The following is a 21,888-nucleotide window of genomic DNA, read 5'->3' as shown; positions in this document are numbered from 1 at the left end:
CAAAACAAACAAGCTAATAATTTGTGTTGTCACTTTCTTCTTGGTCTACAAATTGAATTATTCAGTAGTTGGTTAGAGATATTAGTTTTATTTTAGGTTGTTTTGTGTTTACTCGTATCTGCTCGATATTGCATTTGTTAAGGTTTGTATCTTCATGTTTCATCATTTAAGTCAAGGTTAATACATAACATTTTTGTTTTGCATACATTTTGTATGTTTGTGTCATTAGTAACCTAGTTAAACGTTGATTTAACTTTTTAAATGTTGATAACAGTTAATGGAAAGATTAATTAAGATATTAAGATATTAGTATTGATTTAGTGCAAGCAGGGCAACAAGTTAAAATATTTATTAAGAAACTTTTATAACTTTTGTGAATTTTCTATTGATTATTTATATAAAAATATTAAAAATGCATTTCATTTGACTTGATGAAGTTTGTTCGGTCATAACCTCGTTTTTGCATTAATCGGAAATGAATAAAATAGATTTTATCTGTTGCGACTAGACGTGATGATCAAATCAAAACTCGTAAAGTCGTAAAATATTAATTGAACTCATTTGACTCCATCAGCTGTGGACAATATTTACATCTGTTAATTATAAAAACCGAATATAGCAGACAATAATTTTATGGTACTTGTTAAAACGTTCTTTTAATTGTGATAATTGAACAAATAATTTTTAATCGCGACTATTGTTTCCTTTCAACTCTGAACTTTGGATTCAGAACAATAACATTCAAATTGCTTTGAAATGCATGCAAAATGTTACGTTTACAATTATAATTTGCATAATAAAACACAACATGCACACAAATTGAGAGTACAAAATGGAAAAATGTGCAATTAGTGTACTGTGAAATTCACGACAGCGTGAATTGACCGTAATCATTATTACAATGATGAAAATAATATGAAACGGGAACGATGGATTTTCACTGTCTGGTTATAATTTCCATCCGAAAATTAAAACCGAATTGTGACCTAGAACCTTACATTAACACGATTCATGTAATTTATGTTGCAATGACAAATTAACATTGCAAAGTTAATAATTTCAAGTTGCATCCGGAATAAAAGCTTCATAATTTATGTATTATTAAACGTATAATTAACGCAGCACTTGTTAGTTATTGAATAAATTAATTAAATGTGCAGTGTGTTTGTATTTAGTGATAATTCTTTACTTAGGCAATTTGCACTATTCATTTTATGCCCGCCATGTCTATTTGTGTCGTTTCGTTAATCGCATTTTAATACTTTCGCAGTCATTTACGTATTTGCCTGACTGACTCATTTGTCTATGCCTGTCGGCGCATTTGTCGCGCGCGTCGTCGAGACATCTTAACTAATCACGTCCATCATTTTCGTATTAATTAAGTATAAGCTAGGCGGCGAATATGTTGGCATGGCTATCTAAGCGAGATATGTCATTAGAATTAATAGCTGTTGCTGAAAGACCGACTGCAGGCACGCGCGCAAGTCAGTGTGCGCGATAATATCACTGTACAAATAAATACGTCACTGTTATCATCGAGCCTCATTAATCATTAATCATTTCATCCGATTGTGGATGCGCTTGTTTGTGAATATTTTGATGTTGTAACAATCTTTTTTTCGTACAAATAATTTCGTCATTCTGTTGTTTTTCTCACATACTTACGTTAGTTTAAAAAACAACCAATAAATTAGAGTGTCTAATTATGTTTTGTCCTTATTTAAACGTATTAATTATCAATTAATGGAAAGTTTTAATATTCTAATATGTGTATAGAAATATTTCGGCTAGAAATTATGTTATGATTGTGATAATTTTGCTGACACAATACACTCAGTATTTCAAGTGTAAGTCAAGAAGCAGAAGTGCATTTAATCACTAATGAAATGATTTATCAACGTCAATATTTGCAATTTTAATCTACAATTGAAGCCTTTGTTAGTGTACCGAAATAAATGGTTATGTCATTAATCATTAAATAGAAATAGATTTATTTTAAGCAATGCATCATGAGAAATAAATAATTATAGCATTGCGTCGAGTGGGTTGCCTACTTCCATGTTGCATTTTATAGGTTATATAACTAACTTAATTTAATATTTTGGTTTAAAAATGTAGAAATGAGTTATATTTTTAGGTTGCAGACTAATTTTATTATCAATATGAAATAATCAATATTCACATTTGCATTGTCTCGGCAAAGTAATTAAAATTAAACATATATGCGTATTAGTTATTTTTTTTTGGATACAACGTGGTTGCGGCGTGATATTACCGGAAAATTGTCTAATTTACATACTCGCCAAAATATTTTAAATAATAAATATTATTTTGCTTATTATCATGGGTAAAAACCATGCACAACATTTGTAAGTTTATTTTTAGCATTGCGTAATGCAAATAATTATTTAATATATTTGTAGGTAAGCAGCACATAAAAATAATTGCGGCGTCGATTTGAGTAGATAACTTCAAACTTTTTAGACTTTAGATAATCAAGCCTTTACATGATTCTAGGAAATTAGGAAAGAATTTAAGTACGTACTTACATTCACAAAAACTGATAATCCTTTTAAAAACATCATCATTATTTTCATTCCACGTTGTTTTCTTCCATGACTTTATTTTGTAGTAAAGGTATTCTTTAAAATTTTCCGCTCTTTAACTCAATTTGGGTTTGGACTTTTGTGTTTCCGGTTTTTAACTTTACATAAATATATTATGCTTAAGTGTTTTTAAATGCGTCAATTCGGTAATACGTAATATTGTAAATAATATTGGTCACAACCACAACACGCATCGCATGCTTCAATCGCAAACATTGTAATAGCATTGGTAACATCATAATTGGATAATTATTTTGGTGGCATTACAAAATGTACGTATGTGGACGAGTAATGGAAAATTACTTCGGTCACGACATGTGTCATTCCAACATGTGCGATGCGTATTTTTCATCTTCAACTCTGGTGACCTTGCCTTCTAAAGAAGTTCGTTGAATTATTTAAACAAAGGGAATTAACGTTTGTTACTTTGCTAGACGAAAACCGCAAGTATTTGTCTGGATGTGTTCATCGTAAACACATACATGCACTTGAACTCTTTGTTGTTGGATTATTAACGTGACATGGTTTTTTGACGCTAATCAATGGTTAAATAAAAGTCTAAGCGCTGGTACACGTGATTTGCTAACAAAACGCGTGCATTTTTAAATGGAACAAACCATTTGCGCTAATTTTTTGATTTTACTACGCCGTGAAAAGTGTAAGTGAGTAAATTGTGCAAACATTGGATAATTGTATTTGTTTACAATTTTCTTTGTGTTGATGTGCGTTTATAGCCTCGTAGTTTTGTAAAATTTAAGAAGCAAGCTTTAAAAATAATGTATTGAAAACATCTGACATTATGGCAGGAACCGATTTGTATTGTATGTTATTATTTCATTTTATCGTGACTTTAGCAATTTTCTCATTCATACTTTCATTACGCAATCGATACTGTTGTTTTGCGTTTTCATATGCGGAGACAATAATTGAAATAACTTATTTATGCGTTCGGTTACGTGACATACATCGACGAAACGACGCACTCGAACTGCGACTCGCGTTTTGATTCGATCGTTTGTTTATTTCATGAAATGTGTTGCATGTTTTCTTTCGAATGATTTTCTACCAAGGCTGTAGATCCACGTGTAGTTACTACCTGTCGGGCCACCCTCATTAAAATGGGTTAGACATGTCTAGCCCGACATTAAATATGCATTTGTTGTCTTGCACTCCTGCATTTGCCTTGAATGAGGGTATGAGGGCCCGTAATTATAATTTTAAATATTTCATTGTATGAAGAAAAAATGTAGTAGGTTATAGTTTTTTTGTCATTTTTCAATACGTATTTTTATTTTAGTTCGACTTAACTTAACACAATGTCTTTTAAATGGTTTAATAATGATCATCGTCCCTATGTTGTTGTTATATTAATTTCAATGCCAATCAGAAACTTCCTCATTTATTTTATGATGATGCCATGCTCCCCGAATTAATTTATTACATCATTTTCTCTACTTGCCACAACTACATTGTTTTCGTTATCAGAAGAGCTATTACATAAATGTATATTTGAATTGACGCAGCCAGACACAACAAAATAAACAACATTTAATTTGATTTCAAAGAACCCGTCGGTGATAACCATTAACATTTGTTATATATTCAAATTTGGCGAATTTTGATTAACGAAATTCGCGGGTAGTGTTAACGTTTGTTTAAAAAAACAATTATTTCCCACAATAACGATATTATAAATTATTTGTAAACCATTTCACAAATATTTGTATAATAAAATTGGAAAGCAATGCTGATAATTGGTTTGAATGCAATTTTATGACATGTCTGGTGTTGATAAACGCTTTTTTATTACACTAGCTTTATACATACAATTATTTCTGTTTGTCATTAAATATTTATCTTTCGTCCGGAAGAATCGATTTTATTCTTAAAGTTATATTCTGATATATGCAACCACAACTACTATATTACATAAAATAGTTGGGTTCAAGCGGTAGGATAATAATAATCGGTGTATTCCTTTAGGCAACTTAATATACACTCAAGAATTGTGTTGAGATGTTAAGTAACTAATTTTAATTCACTTTTGATGTGTCATGTAACTTTTAGCAAAGTTCGCTTAATTAAACTGGTTTATCTTAGAATTTATTTGTGAACTTAATTTTAACCCGTATTAATCAGTAAAACTAAATAATTTAGAATCTTTGGCATCCCAGTGTAAAAAAATTGAAACCTGTAAGCGGCATAATAATTCTAACCCAAGAAAACTAAGTCACACTCAACTTTTTACAAATTTAATATTGTTTTGCAAGTTTTGGCATTAATTTTAAAAATAATAGTTAATCATGTACTGGTTGATTGTGGCAGTATCTTCTGTTTTCGGAATTTATATATTATTGAAACCACAATTTATTTGATTAAAACAATGCTACAAACTCTTAATCCTACACCGCACAGAACAAAAATAATCATTATCAATCAAAAATAATCAATCATTCTAAAATAAGAATTAACCATAAAAAAGAAAACGATTGTGTTATTTATGATATATAATACTTTATTTATTATTGCACTTTAAATACAGTTTAAATTATAATATATCAGAAGCATTTCAATGCATGTATAGACAATTAATACACATAATTAAATACATGGTTACTTGAACAAATTGCTGGGGTATACAGATGGATCTACCAGCGGAGACCATTTTCGATAGCATCGATTCGATAAGTTAAATGTACCACAGATTCTTAGCGTTTAAATCCTAGAACGACTAATGTGCAAGAGTAATCCACATTGTCTTTAATAATTGTATCCGCTTTGTGGGCTGAATGATCCGCTCGGTCGTGGTGGCACGTACGTCCTGCCGGCGCCACCGCCACCGAATCCTCCTCCACCGCTACCGCCCGAACCGCCACCAAATCCTCCACCGCCACCACCACCGCTTGGTTTGTACTGTCCGTCGTCGTTGCCGCCGCCGCGAGCCGCTTCCGCTTTGTTCTGCTCGATTGAGCGAAGGATGGCTTCCGGAATTGGTGGTGGCGTTGGCAGATGGGCACCGACTGGTCGGAAACCATTCTCGTCAGCTACGTACTGAATAGAGTATTGTTGACCGTCTGGACCGGTGTAAGAGAAGGAACCTTGGGCTGTCACTGCATCTTCAGGACCACTACCCTAAAATTTGCAGGGAATTAGTTTAAATTTTTAGTTTTATATAATTCTTACTTTGACTTGTCCTCTTTCTTGGGCTTGGATACCATTGCCAGTTTCATAAGCGTAGTTGTAGTTGCCAGTACCATCGTTATCATTGTCGTATCTTAAAATAGGAATGTTGGCACCTGCGCCACCTCCACCACCACCGCCGCCTCCGCCGGAATAACGGCCTCCACCGCCTCCTCCTCCACTACCACCACCGCCAAATCCTCTACTTGGCGCTCCTCCAAAGCCTGGACTTTGATATCCACCTGCACCACCAGCGCCCGCTGGTGGCAGGTAGGTGTTATCCAAGCGGGCGCAAAACGCCGCTCCAACCAGAGATAATATCACAAACTGAACAAAAAATAAATAAAATTAGTTACAACTTACATTTGCAAATTAAATTTGCGATTAAATAAAATTCAATCAAGTGAAGCACTAGGCACTTACAAATTTCATATTTTTGCTTAGAATACTTATTCGCAAGTGAATATTTCCTCGGAGGATGCAAATGATTTATATAGTAAGTGCCGACGATGGCAAAACCGCCCCCACCGCCGTGTTCCAATTGTAAACGAAGAAGTCCACAAGACATCTTCGTACGTGTCGATGATGATGACGAGCGCGCGATGATGATCCTCGGCATTTGAAAATTCCCCCAATTGCTCCTCGTTGCGATGGAATTTGCGCGCCGCTCATGATCCAGATCATTGCGTGCCTCCTAAGAGGCGTCATATTGTGCGCCTCCACGGTTTACTGCACTCTTCTTCGCATCGGTCGAGCTGCCTACGACCAAGGCTGATAAAATATGCATGCATACGATCAACCTGCTAATGCAATTACGCGCGATGCATTTATTTTAACTCCACACGATGCACATAGTCATAATTCATACAGAATTTGCGCATATTCAAATTATCCAGTCAATATCAATCAAGACAAGTCAAAATCATAATGCACCTACATTATTATTATTAATTTGTTGCGCAAGTTTCTATAAACTATCAATTTATCGTTTCAAAATGTTTTACTTAGAATTTGAATTTTTGCGAAAAATTTTAAGTGGTTATAGAGTTATTTCACAATAATTAACTGATTTTTTCGTAAAATGAAGTAAATTATAACGTTAGAGCATCACGAACTTAGCATTTACGCACTTTATAGAATAGATTTTCACTAATATGCTAAATAAATTTAACTTGGTAAAATAAGATCAATTATTTAACGATGTAACATTTTTAATATTTTGATTTTTGAGGAAAACAAGTACTTAATTATGATAAAATTATTAATCTATTAGATATATCAAGTAAAATTACTTTCTAATCAAATTTATTACATCTTTAAAATTTTATTATTTAAAATTTAATTTTACCTTGCATTATTTATTACTATCTATCTATTTATCGTTGAATAAATCTTAAATTGATTCTCAATTTGTTACATCGTTAAAATAATTTTATAGCTGACCCTGTAATAAAGCAATGCACCACACACTCTTATAATTATGTTGACTTATATTAAGCGTAGTCATCAACAAAGAGATAAGTATACTCGTATGAATCCATGAATATCCCGTTGCTAATTAACATGATTAACGTCTTCAAGTGTAAGACTAGAAGCAGCAGGTAGCGTTGCTGGAATATTCTATTATACTATCTTCAAGACGCAATTAGAAAATAATTTATGGCTACCAGAGTCTTAAAAAAGTACCAGTTTAGTTTAAGTATCATCCTTGTGACAAATTGCACTAATTTTCCGCTTAGTTAATGAAATGAAGTTATTGGAGACTTAACAAGGTGTCGTTATCGTTTCGCAACAAGCAACAAGTGCAGACATATTGTACTCTTCTTGACAGGGACAAATTGACGCTGATGTTGACCCAATTATTCCCGATTACGATCTGTACGATTCAATTACAATGCACCAATGCACGAATATGTCATACGGTATTGCACCGTCATCGATATTTCATCTTCGATTTGATTCCTTACACAACTTTTGTTGCATTCTTGCAAATACTTTCAGTACTTATTTGGATGTGCTATAATAGGATTGTATCATGTTTCATATGTCATAAAATTGTAATAATAACACTATATTATATATATAATGTTCTTGGCTCCTATGTGGAGCATAGAGCCTCACTAAGCGCCTCCAACGGACTCTGTTTCGGGCAACCGCCTTTGCTTCGTTCCAGCCCATATTTTGGTTTCGGAGCTCCTCTATTGTGGATCTTCGCCAGGTATTGGCCGGTCTACCAACCCTTCTCTTCCCCTGTGGGTTCCATTCTAGCGCATTTCTGGCGATATCTCCGGCGTCTCTTCTCAAGATGTGCCCAATCCACCCCATTTTCTCTTGCGTATTTGATTTATAATGGGAGTTTCATCACATCGACGGTGCAACTCATCGTTGGAGATTGTCATTGGCCAGAATATGCGCAAGATCATTCTCAAGCACTTGTTTATGAAGGTTTGGAGTTTGTGTGTGCTTGAGCTCGTTGACCTCCATGTTTCGCATCCATATAAAAGGGTGGATTTTACATTTGTGCGGAATATGCGCAGTTTTGTTCTTAGTGTATAGACGCTTGACTTCCATACTGTGCTCAGCATTCTGAAGGATTGCTGGGCTTTCTTTATTCTGTTGTTTATATCTGCGTCGGTCCCCCCTTTTATGTCAATTATACTTCCTAGATATAGGAATTCCTTGACCTCTTCTATTTCCGTATTATCTATTTGGAGTTTTAAGGTGTTGTTTGTATTTATACGCATTTCTTTTGTTTTGGCAATATTTATTCTTAGGCCAATTTTACTTGCCTCCCTTGCTAATGTTGTTAGCTGTCGGCTCACGCCTTCGAACGTATGTGACATCAGGCAGATGTCGTCGGCGTAATCCAGGTCGCTGAGGTGCGAGGTTAGTGTCCAGCGCAACCCATCCCTGTTCTGGTCTACCTTTGCTAGTATGTAGTCTAAGGCGATGTTAAATAGTAATGGGGATATGACACATCCTTGTTTTACTCCTCTGTGTATCGTAAAACTTTCGCTTTTTTCACCGTTGTGTAACACACTGCAGTTTGCATCAGTGTAGAGTTCTTGCAGGATGCTTATTATCTTTGTTGGTACACCTCGCGACTTAAGGATCCTCCATAAAGCGTCGTGGTTCAGGCTGTCGAATGCTTTCTCAAAGTCGATGAAGGCGATGAATAGTGGTGATCGCCATTCTACTGATTGCTCGATAATTATACGAAGGGTATTGATATGATCGATGCATGAGCGATTCGGCCGAAAACCTGCTTGGTTCGGGCGCAGGGTGTTTTCTATAGTTTCCGCTAATCTTGTTTGGACGATTTTCGCGATAATCTTATTAATTGTGTTTAATAGCGTTATGCCACGCCAGTTGTTACACTCGGTCAAGTTACCTTTTTTGGGAAGCTTGATGATTAGCCCTTCTTTCCACTTGGTCGGAATCTTGTTGTTGTTCCATGCTTCCTTAATACAGTGGTATAGTTCATTTGCCATCCATGTGGCGTTTACTTTTAGTAGTTCCGCTGGAACGTTATCAGCTCCTGCTGCTTTGTTGTTCTTAAGCGTCTTTATAGCTGCAGTTATCTCCGCGACTGAAGGCGGGTTCGAGTCAATGTTCAGTTGTCTACCTGGGTTATTCTCTGGCTCCCAGTTAATTGTTTCGTTTGCGCTGAGCATGTCGGAGAAATGTTCCTCCATCTTTCGAGCTGCTTGTCTGACTCAACTAACAGGCGGCCGTTTTTGACTTAATGAAGTGTGTGCGTGTAGAGTACTTATTGAGTACTTATAATAACACTAAATATATTTAATTCATGAGAAAACAAACCGTGAACAATTTTAAGTGGAAGTTTAAAGTATTTTTGGTTTATTTGGTTGCCTAACGTGTGTTAGTCTAATTTCGTACAAAAATCAAAAGAAATAAATTCAAGGTTAGATTTCTAATACTTTGGAAATTTATAACAACATTTTTTAAATATTTACAAATAATTCCATTTCTTATATAGTCAAAGATATTCTAATATAATTAAATGCTTAAATAAATTAATTAATTTAATTTATTTTGTTCTAAACAATTGATATTCCAGTTTAAGTACATTAATCGCATTTTAATAAGCTTCACGACATTACTGTTTTACATACCGATTTCCTAATCAAAGAAGATTTCATGATTTCAAGTTAATATCGTTGCATATAAGGTATAGTTGTAAACCAACGCTACCAGCGACATAAAATGAATTTCATCAGATCAACGCGCACATCGTCAACTAATGCACGCGCATAAAAACAGCAATTAAAGATGATCGCAATAAATACCGATGCACGCTAAAGCAATTCAAATTAGGTTTCTGAATCGTAACAAATCGAAAAGTTGTCGTTCTTGATCTTTTCAAGAGTGAATCTTTTAATATTATTATTAATATGCACGGTTTACATTGTGGCTATAATAAATCAGTGTAATATAATTTAATTACATTTGTACCAACAGGTCATAAAAGACACTTGATAATATTACCCAATATGATTCATTATAAATTATATTTTTATCAATTATCAGAAGTTAAATTTTGATATTGTTTAGAAAATATTAATGCTATTATGCTTTTCTATATATAAAACTATCCACAATGTAGAATAAATATTTGCTCTTAATAATTTATTTAACATTTTTATTTCGATCAGTTTTATAGTTTTTTACAAGTTATTGCCATGTTAACATTCAACTTCATGAATCGAGTCGTCGAGATGCTTCACCACATGCCATCGGCATTAGACCAGCGCAAAATGTGTGGACATGAAGTTTTGATTAATAGGCTTAAGCGAAATAAATAAATCTCATCAGGCAAGATGCTAACGACAATTAACTACTTACGTAAGTAGTAAAGCAGTAGCTCACACACGACGCCTGGATGAAATCAATAATTAAACCTAGCTTCTTCTTTTTTAATTAAAATCACTGCTATTTATCTTTTAATATAAGGATATACTTGTTTAAATGTTAGATTATCTAACTATTAGAAATAAAATGTGTTTGTTATTTAATCTTTATCATTAGTTTTAGTTGGATGGAGATATTTTATTTTTCTCTTTATTTTCACTTTATGCGCAAATTATGTTTGACCAGGCAAATCGCCTGTACCACACGCTGACATCATATTTTTAAAGTTAATTTAACTTGTCCCTAAAACTAGTTATTATATAGTTTAACAATTAATTTTAATTGATGACTTTACATTTTTGATAATATGTAGGTTATGAAAGTGAAATGTAAGACTTTCATCGAATGTTTAAAATGTTAGTGTCTCTAGTAATACACAAAAATAAACAAGAAAAGGCAGGAATAATCGTGTACCTCATTAAATTCAGGTGTAAGCAGTGAAAAGAATTTGAAGATAGAAAAGAAGCATCGTCCGAGTTTACTGATGCTCTGTGTAAAAGGTTAAAAACTATTCGTGTCTTTCGACCATTGCGACACGAAATTTGAATTGTATTTCGTTACATTAGTTACATTTCGTGCCTTATGTTTTAATATTTCATAAAAACTCTCCGCTGGTCTGATTCACCTTCGTGCAACGAAAATGCATCGAAATTTCTCTGCAGTAAAAATGCAGCATCACGTCTACTTGCACCAGACTAGCAAAATAAGTATTATGTACGTTTATTCCTGCGAATTGGGATGATCAGTAAAATAACCTTTAATCGTTTCATTGCGACATTCATAAACCAATTTTATACAACAAAAAGTGGAATATTTTTATGAATGAAAGGAAATTTCTTTTAGTAAAATCGCATTGTTACATTAAACCAAAATTGATGATTTCTAGTTTCTAATTTAACGAAAACTCATGATATCAACAACTTTGGTTGTATGTTACCTTATTTCCTACAAATTACTCTCGAGTATTGTCCAAGATTAGTCTTGGATGAGTCTAAAGTTTAAAATAATGATCCACAATGCCTGTAATAACCGCAGATAAAATAACGAAATGTGGGTGTTGGGTGCCATCATCGTAATAGTTGTTATTAGATTTATTTATGGTGGCTTTTTGTTCGGATTAAGTAATATTGAGCATTATTTCATCGAAATACACTATTGCTTAATAAATCGCATAATGTGCGCTGTGCAGCGAAACACGTTTGTTTCTCTCTGAATAAAATTTAATTAAAATGGGTGATTCATTTTTTTTTCAGTCCGCAAGCAATTATTATGTTATCGTTTGCACACCAGGCAAAATTCGGACAATGATGTTCTACTAACTCTGTTTCGTTCGCAATCAACGTGAACGAGAAAAGAAAAGTAAAGGAATGTCGGTGCCTTGCGGGCATTTTCGTGTTATATTGAATTCCATTTATTACGTTACATTACACCTACATCGGTGCGCGCATTCAACGATCATATTCGCATTATACCCGCAAATTATTTACCACATTAAACCGAAGTGTGAAAATAAATATGATGCGTAATTTATTCAACTCACATCAATAAATATTTGATAGTTTTCAGTTTGTGTCCTTTTGGCACAAATGTGCCTGCATTGCAGTGATTTTAAAGTTTAAGTGCGATATCGTGCAATAAAATGTCGAAAACCGCTCGCTCGCAAAATGGGTGATTGTGGACGTGCTACTATATCGGGCAATAATCTAAATTAAACATGTGTAACTCCGCGAGCATCGCATATGAGTGCATGGAATATGGCGAGGCTAATATGGTCACAAGCATAATATTTGCAAGCATCGAAAAGGTTAATTAGTTTCGCTGATCGTTTGGCCGACATGCCGTTGTAATCATTTCGCGGCGATGCACACGGCGACCACTGAGACGCGCCATATGCAAATTGGTACATGTTGAAGATGCACGCAATAACTAATACGTGATCGAATATGAATATCATTAGAGATCAGTTTGGGGCAATGCGCGTGATCACTTAGATTTTGAAATTTAGAATTAATATTAATTTTTTGGTGCATTTGGCTTTCTGTTAGCTGATTTAAAAAGGGTAGTTATTGAAAGTAATTTTTTTGGCAGTAAAGTTTTACTAATTATTCGAAAATAATGTCAGAAATAATTTATGTTTTCCTCAATTTATTTTACTACTTAAGCAATAATTTTTGGTTTCAAATTATTACTTGCGTAGTTAATTCACAAATAAAAACTAATGAGTAATATTTGAAGTAAGTTTATTTCTTATAATCAGTTGTTTATTTTCACACAGTTTGTTTTTATAGTAATTTTTACGAAAAGATATATTCATGGGTTTTGCATACATAAACTGCATTGAATTATTTACCAACACATCACATTGCAATTTGTAAATAAAACGCATTAGTTGACTTGACTGGAAAATGAGTTGCCACAATAATGCAGGTATAATTATGGTAAGTGAGATTTTTCCTCTTCTTGCATAACACGTCGTGCGATGTGCGCGTTCTTGTTCTGTCGTTCAAGTGTTCTCATTATTCAGTTAGTTACATGATCGCGGTGCACTTGAAGATCATTTTACCGTCAGCGATATACGCCAATTAATTATTGCTACAATTTAAATAATAAAATCGACACCTTGATCTTTACATAAGTTCACTTATCATCATCGAGCCGTCTTATATGACCGGTGATTTTGTAATTAATAAAATGATTCACATTTTAATGTTGTTGTACTAGATCAGATCATCCGGGTTAATTGGCTGTGACATTCAAAACTATTAAAAGTTAATTAATATTGGGAATCTTGAATGATTGACATTGATTTTTAAATTCATTCGTGGTCAAAACAAGGAAATTAAAACTGAAATTTGTTAATAATGATGCATTTTATATTATTATTTGGTAATATTCACACCTTTTTATTGCAAATAAATTTATTGAAATTTTAAACTTAATAAACGATTAACCAACGTGTTTTCCAATGGAAAAAAGTGGAATACATCTTATTAATATTGTTAATAAATTTAATAGCAAATATTTCGTAAATTAAGCATGATGAGCACTCCTTCTTGACATTTAAAGTTTCATAGTATTGCACACGTACATCTGTACATGTTTTGGTTGTTGCTCCTAATCCACATTGAAATTAGCCTTCTTCGTGGTTTTCGTGTTTGTTGTTTTGCTATAAACTAATTCGGATACACAATAAATTCGTCATGATTTGCATAAAATGGTGCTTGCATTTTAAAGGATGTGAACCAAAAATTTAAAACAACCTTTAAAAATTACCAGCAGTAATTAAATTTGAAACATTTTATAAAATAACACAAATATTCTCATTCCGGTCCTGAGTAGGATGAACATGACCCTGACGAGAGCATTGATTTCGAATAAAATTTTACCTTAAATCAGAAAGAAGAAAAAACATGAAGAAGACGTGATGAAATCAAAAGTATTTCACCTCGAAATACTTTTTCGACCAAATAGCGTCAAAGAAATTTAAAGTGTGTAAAAAGTTTAATTAGATTACACTCATTTAAAGTGATCTTGAGACGATTATTAATTAAACTGGTTTTGGGCAAAAAATAATTATTTTATCTTTTTGTAAACAAACATCAAAATTCAGCTTCTAGATACCTCCTCAATACCAGATCAATAATATATATTTACAGATCAAACTGCATTCGAATATATTACGTAAGTTCATATAATAAAGATCCTCATCGACTCGAAGCGTTCACCGCTTAGCCTCTGGTAATACATCATAATGCTCAATAACAATCTCATGAAACAGTAGAAATTGCGACGTTGGTATTATAATACCATCGAAGAACGAACACTCACCACAAAAAAGCGTAATAAAAGTAAATGACTATATGGTTTAGTAGACCATCAGACACGAGTTGCTCTATAATCGCAGATATTGAACACACTGCGAACAAATAGTACCCGAAGAGATATGGTTTTTAATTTCGCGTGAAAGCTCACGAAGTGCTAATGTGGGTGCAGCTCACACCACATTACTTACCTCCAAGCTTCAATTATATCCTATTACAATTCACCGCTATTAATTTTTGTCCATACAATGTACACTAACAGAATGTTGAATTATTTATGTTTGCGTTGCGATAGTAACGTAGCAATTTCATTACTGTCCTAAAAATATAATGTGTGCAATTAAAATCGCGCGTATCATATTTTCATTTTCCAGTTGAGACATCAAATATTATGATGCATTATTAGTAACAGTATAGTAATAAATTTAGGTGTTAATTAACGTTTTCCTACAACAGTGCGCATGTAATATGCAATTAAAATAGTTGATTACAAACAGTTTCGCTAAATCACCTTTAAATTTTCACAAAATCTTCGAGCTGAACTTAATTCTACGATTCTGGGCAATTACCAAGTCGAGTAAATTGTTGCGAACAACAGTGTGTGCTCAATATTCCAAAATTTATGGACTTATTTATTACGTCTGCGGAGATGAACTTTTCATCTTTGATTTCATCTTGAAAAATTAAGTAATTTAATAGCCAATATAATATTGACTGGAACCACGATTATTTGCAGCATTCACTTTTAATTCACATCAATTTTACGTAACAAGCCAATATCAACAGCTTCACGAAGTAATTGCGAAAGTTCATCTTTTCACGCTTTGGGTAATATATTTTTTATAATTAAAACTTGGATGTAATTTTATCTCATATTTATTTCAATTCTTAAGTGTAGATGTATAAATGTAACTACAGACTAGTACTTGTAGGCGTTGTTGTTGTTATTGTTGTTGCGTTGGTTGTACTGTTGATGTGGGGCAGCATCAGGGCGGTATTGGCCATCGTCGAAGATACCACGCGCTTCTTCTTCACGGTTCTGTTCCAGGCCCTTGAGGATATCAGCTGGGATTGGTGGTGGAGTTGGGATGTGGGCACCCTGTGGCTGGTAACCGTTCTCATCAGCAGTGTACGTGATAGAGAACTGTTGGCCATCGGGGGCGACGAATTGGTAACTGCCTTGGGCAGCGGCGGTATCAGCATCCTTCAGGTATCCTTGTTCCTGGGCAGATGTACCATCATCGGTCTCATAGGCGTATTTGTATCCTTGTTCACCGTTGTTTTCGCTGTCGTAGCGGAGGATACGCGCATTGTTGTTGGAGTTGTACTGTTGGTTATTGTTATTCTGGTATCCTTGGTTGTTGTTGTAGTTGTTTCTATGGGGTGGGCCGTATTGGCTTGGTGGTTCGCAAGCAACCAGAGCCACAAGGCATGCGAAGACGATAAACTGTAAACCAAAATATTTAAGTATTATTTTTTACTAAATTTTTGGGATTGCACAAAACTTACTTGTTTCATCTTTTACTTTGTTTGAGATGTTTGATCTACTAGATTAGTAAATGATGTGTGGTGATGATCGAGATGTGTGCATGGGTATATATAGTGGGCTTCGCGCGGGTGGGGTACCCTCAAAAATTTGACGGTGAGATTCTCGCAACATTTCCGAAACGTAGCATTTCGTGAAGAAGTCGAATTGCAATTTTTAGCTTGCGGGCAAGGTCGTGAATCGTACAAATAAATCCGGGCCAGACGCCGCGTACGTACGTCTTGTTACTCCCATTCGTAGTTACCGTTTCCAAATTCGGCTGCCTCACGTTAGACAACGGCCATTAACAAAAGTTATCGAATCGAAAATCGGATTCACTTTTATGATTCTCGAGGTCTAGAACTATCACTTTTTTTTTTACTTCAAGTCAACACTGTCTCATCACAGGCATACACCAATATTGAGATGATTCAAGAATAAAATCATCTCATTAAAAACGAAGCAGAAGAAATCGTATTAGTATTTTAATTATGTGCATAAATTCAAAGCAGCAGCTTCTGTTCTTTGTAGAGGTGACTTATTTTTGCTGAGATTTTTTGTTTGATTATTATAAAACGAATTAATGCTCATTCAAAACAAAAATCTTCCTAGTTCATGTGAAAACACGCTCCATTATTATTAAAACCAGATGTTTCATGATTTAAAAGAAACATCCAAATTTGAATAAATTAAGATTTGTTACTTTTACAATTACACAATCATTACTGCTCAGGATGTACTTACAACTTCAAACTTTGATTGATCTCAACGTTTTTATGATGAAATTATTTTCTTTTTTGTAAACTCAAGTCAAGTGATGTTTAGCAAGCATATTCATACGTTGTTGTTTTTTATTAATGCATTAATATGTGAAAAAATAATACAAAAGTAACTTAAACCATTTTCTTGTTCTACATTTTACTCATTCTATGTCGTTGTCGACTGCATCATGTAGCGCCTGGTGAAATTAAAGAAATGCCTTTAGACATTATTCTATAATATAAAAAGACTGCTTCGCGTAAAACTCTATTGTGGGAGAGTCAGAAATCGTTTTATTCCGCAGAATGAAAACGACGGTGACTTAATTAAATAATGTGTTGCATAAAATGTGCATCAAACACGGCAACAATAACAATAACAGTAACAATGGAAGAGACGTGAAAGGTTTGCGTTTTGTGTGTCGATTATGATTCAATATAAAAAACCCAACACTCATGCACTTTTCAAACGTAGAAATCCGTACCAAGAAAATGTTATTGCAAATGTAGTCATTCGAATCTGAAAATATTCTTGTGTCAGTCTAAAGATATATTGAAGTGGATTGTGATTGAAACAATCGATTTTGCAAAGCTGGCATTCAATGATTCAATCAATAAACTTGTTAGACATAATTTTGGTTATGTTAACAACTAGGGCCTCGCAGGAATGCTGATTTTGGTTTTTTATTTGTTATAATAGCAAAAATTTGGCAAATAAAGACAAACTTATGCAATTATTATAATAGTTTACGCTCAAGTAGTTGATATATAAATAGTTTTCTACCTAAATGGCATTTACTACTTGGCATAAACCCGAGATAATTTTATTAGCTCGTAAATGTTTAAGGATGTTATATTTCTATTTCTGCGCCGCTTCTTTGTTCGATTTCATAAAAAATTAAAGCTTATGATCTATTGACGTCTTTGTGCCCGTGTTTTTCGATTAAATGCCAAGCAGGTATTTCAGTATGCGACAAACAATTATTCGAAATACCTTAACTACTCTGCGATCCTAAATGATGAACATTATTCACTATAAATTGGAGCCATCATCGCCGGTGTGGTATCTTCAGAAATTGATGTAATGTAACCTTGCCAATTTTAAAGGTTTATGTAACGTTCTCTCTTATGGTCGCTCGGTTATGTTGAAAAGGTCAGAAACATTTCTTGCGTCGCTATGTGCAGACTTTAACTTCTAAGGAAGTCATGCTTTTTGAATTAGATCTTTTACGAGCATGTTCCATAAATCTCTTCTCACAAGCATGTTGTAGGTATGTTGTTGATATGGTATCCTAGGAGGTATTTTGCCGAGAGGTAAAGTAACAGCACGTTCAATTGTTCCAGTTTACGTTTGTATGTTAACTCAATGATTCACTTGCACTTTCTTAGCTATAGGTAAACATATTTCTGTTATTGTAATAGAAATTATTACATTATAATGCCCAGCATTGAGATAAGTAATGATTGATTAGTAACAAAATGTTTCTCGGGACGTGAACTGACATGAACGTTAATCAATTAATAATATTTAAGAGAATGTAAATTTGGAACATTTGAAATTACGATGTTGAGAAAAATAACGAGTTGTTTAGAATAATTAATGTGTTTTAGACACAAGTGTATAAAAGTGCAACACCCACATGTCGCTTTCTAGTAATGTATAAAAAATCACAATAGAACGCACAAATTATACAATTTAACATCAACGAGATACAAAAAAGAAATAAATACAATCAGGTTTAAAATGTTTATTCAGTACGCAGAGTGTATATTTAAAGATCTATAAGTTTAGGTGAAAATAATTGGCAACGTGCGAATGAACCAAATATTAACGCACTGAATTTATTATGAACCAAACAGAACTTTCCTCTTTAACTTTTTAAATTACCACTCGTCTTATGAACAATAACTAAAAATTATCGTAATTTTACATATTGCATGTTATTAAGTGACTGGTGTTATTTTATCATACATTTTAGTATGATTTGTAATACAATTTTATTAAAATTCGAACGTCAGTTCAGACAAAACTTAAAAATATAAATTGGAAATGTTAAAGTAGCAGAGTTAAAGTAGATAGATTAAAAATGCTGGTATCTTTACTCAAACTCTGTAGAAGAGTGAATGCGGTGAGTAGTAAATCTACTGCTCAGGAGTTTTTAGTTGCGGTCATGAGAGGGCGCTAGGTACACGATTTTGGTTTAAATTATATGGTTACCTATGTTTTATATCCACTAGATGGCGATAACACCTTAAAACCGTAAAATAAATCACTACGATATTCAGTATTTGTGTAACTTTAACTAAATTAGTATAATATAGGTATATGTTATAAGATGTATATAAAGTTTGAACATAAATCCACACCACGTCATTAAACTCCTATTTTTTTTTCTTTATATTCGAGTTTATAATTGTTACATTTGATTATTAGCTAATTACGACCTAATAATAAATTACAGATTAAAACACAGATGGGATCATTAAACATACAAGTTTACAAGTATGTTTATTACTATCTCCCATAATATAAACTTTGTAATCTAATTGTGAAACATTATTTTCTTTGTTTGCCAGATTATATTTTACATCGGTCAGTTTATGAATATTTGGATTAAATCGTCGTATAAAATAAAAATCCGCCTTTAATGACTATGGTGTGCTACAAGCATTTCATATGTACTGGTTAATAATACCTAATTTCACTAATATAACATAATAATAAATCAATTAGTTTTATATTTCTGTTTATCAAAACATATTAATCAGTCATTAAAAAATTAATTAGGTTTCAAACTAACAACTTCCGCTAGCTTTATGACTGATACTGCAATGTTATTAATTTGATTATCTGGATACTTAGTTTTTAGTTTTAATTGCTTTTTTTTCAACAGAGAATTTGTTTATGAATTTGTACAAATTATTTTTGATTATATGGGGTCATTATTAGTATACCCAATTTAATTTTAAACTTTGAATAACGTACTTGCAGTGCCAAATGGGTTATGTACTTATTTATTGATGATTGAGTCTTTATCTTTTTATGGACCATTTTCTGCATTACGATAGTTTCAACAAGTTTATGCATATAAAACAATCATAAAAGTAAAGTGGATTACACAATTGATATAGGTACTTAATACCAAGTTACTCGCACTTACCACTCTTCGCTAAATTTATCTAAAACCGTTTGCAATTGCAAATAAAGAAGGATCAACTTGTACTTAAATAAATCAATACCTAAGTTATAGATACTTACCGACCAACTTTGACATTGCTGGATTATGGATGTGAATAAGCATGAGAAACTAGCTGCAAATTCGGCTGAAGGAATTTCAAGATCCACGAATTGATATCCAATATGCGCAATAATCACAAAAGAAAGTTTGCATCATATTTCTGAATCTATTACACACTAATTTCAGACCGATTGTAGGCAGATATCACCGGTCTTAAATTTCAATACCATTCATATTTTTTACCTCCATTCATCTCCGATATGGCATTGAATTCATAATAAATTTTTACTTGAAAAAAATATAACACCACGATGACATGCTAACTAAAGCACATGAAAGGCGTCGCTCTGATAGAGGAGCGAAATGAATATATTTGGGGTTGCTCTCACCGATATCGGCGTGAGGCATATTGGACGCATTGTTGATGTGAAACGCGCCATATGTTTTGGCGGCGTGTACATCAATTGTCACTCGGTCACACAATTGCCACGGTAATGTCCTCCACTGTATACAAACACGTCTCAAAATTGTGACGTCCGACACAATGCACGTAGGAAACGGTTGGGTAGTGGTGTCATGGATCGACAGCGCTATTTGGTGCTACAGGATGGTACAATGCTAGCGGGGTCGACGAGAGGCAAAATGAAAATAAACCAACATCAAATTGAAGAAATGTCACTCACTTCTTGATACAATAAACACAGCCATTCAGCACCAAACTCGAAATGCAAAAGTGCTAAAATGTTAGAGAGGTATTTCAAATTCAATTGAATCAAAAACTTTGATTCCCCATGTAAATTGTTGTAGAATATTGTTGGAGATAATTGCGTAGTAAATGTAGGCATCTAAAATGCATGAAATGTAAAATAACCTCCATAAATATGTCGGAATACCAAAAATATTGCTCGCGTGGCTACCGGGCTTGAGGAACCTTTTTAAAAATAAAAGCTCCGGGCCTCCGGGGCTTCAGGGCATGTAGTCTACTGCAAAAAGAAAGAAGCAAGCCCAAGCGTGCGTCCCAACATGTATAAAATGCTTTTATTTATATCCTGCAAGCCTCCGATGCTGCGTTGACTTGTACTGTAAGAATGTACGGCCTGCATCGGGCGAATTTAATATTTTATTTTTCAACCGAGAGCCACGACACCGACTAAACAAGCTCAAGCTGCATGCGAACGCGCGCCCTCCGCCTCTCTCTTCACCACCGGCAAAGCCAAATATAGAAGGACGCACAAAAAACAACGCATATACCAAACGGCGTCGAGCACAAAAGGGAGAAGGACAGATCGAAGAGCGCCGCGCGGAGGGAAAAACAATGAGATGTTTACTACCGCCATAGAAGGCAGCATCGTGGGGACCTTTTCGGGGGACTGGAGGACCCTCTCCGAACGAGTTTCGCTCCCCGCTTGTGCAGAGCACAAAGGGAGGGCATTGGTGTGCGGCGGCGTTCGCCGTTTGGATCAAATTGATATAAAAATTGTGTGCCCGACGCCCATGAGCCAACCGGTCGACCAATCGCGACGCCTCGTCGGTCGCCATCTTGTACCGTGCATCGACTGGGAGCCGGTTCCGGGCCGTCGAACTCAGCGCCGCACTGGAGCGTTCGTGTACCACTCGCAACCGCACAGCTTTGCGACCTTTGCGTCTCGTTTTTAAGATATACACACGCACACGTTGCGAGAGCGCTCTCCCGCTTTAGATTGGCGTCGCAATCGATTCGCGCATCGATTTAATTCACGAAATCGATCACGACGTGCGTAATTAATCGCACTGCGGCAGTGAACGTTGAAAGTTTTTGCGTTTTCGGGCTGATACTGACGATTTGAG

General features: G+C 34.2%; 2 protein-coding genes across 2 annotated transcripts; both read right to left on the bottom strand.

Moving 5' to 3' along the window:
- Positions 1–5,170: 5,170 nt before the first annotated feature.
- LOC135793605 (pupal cuticle protein 20-like) lies at positions 5,171–6,232 on the bottom strand. Its single transcript, XM_065304617.1, has 3 exons — positions 6,210–6,232; positions 5,790–6,113; positions 5,171–5,738 (listed from the first exon to the last, which is right to left on the bottom strand). Exons 1-3 carry the CDS (start codon positions 6,216–6,218, stop codon positions 5,367–5,369), a joined length of 705 nt encoding a protein of 234 aa, XP_065160689.1. The 5' UTR covers positions 6,219–6,232; the 3' UTR covers positions 5,171–5,366.
- Positions 6,233–15,399: 9,167 nt separating this feature from the next.
- Positions 15,400–16,127, bottom strand: LOC135793729 (cuticle protein CP14.6-like). Its single transcript, XM_065304793.1, has 2 exons — positions 16,049–16,127; positions 15,400–15,986 (listed from the first exon to the last, which is right to left on the bottom strand). Exons 1-2 carry the CDS (start codon positions 16,055–16,057, stop codon positions 15,459–15,461), a joined length of 537 nt encoding a protein of 178 aa, XP_065160865.1. The 5' UTR covers positions 16,058–16,127; the 3' UTR covers positions 15,400–15,458.
- Between the last annotated feature and the right edge of the window lie 5,761 nt (positions 16,128–21,888).

This window comes from Atheta coriaria, unplaced genomic scaffold (genome assembly GCF_025399875.1).
Source record: "Atheta coriaria isolate IRGN ID8LTWV9N9 unplaced genomic scaffold, Caltech_Dcor_3.1 hic_scaffold_6_pilon, whole genome shotgun sequence".
In the NCBI taxonomy this organism is placed as follows: domain Eukaryota; kingdom Metazoa; phylum Arthropoda; class Insecta; order Coleoptera; family Staphylinidae; genus Dalotia; species Dalotia coriaria.
The sequence above is the reverse complement of the archived record's forward strand: the minus strand, read 5'-3'. Positions and strand labels throughout refer to the sequence as shown.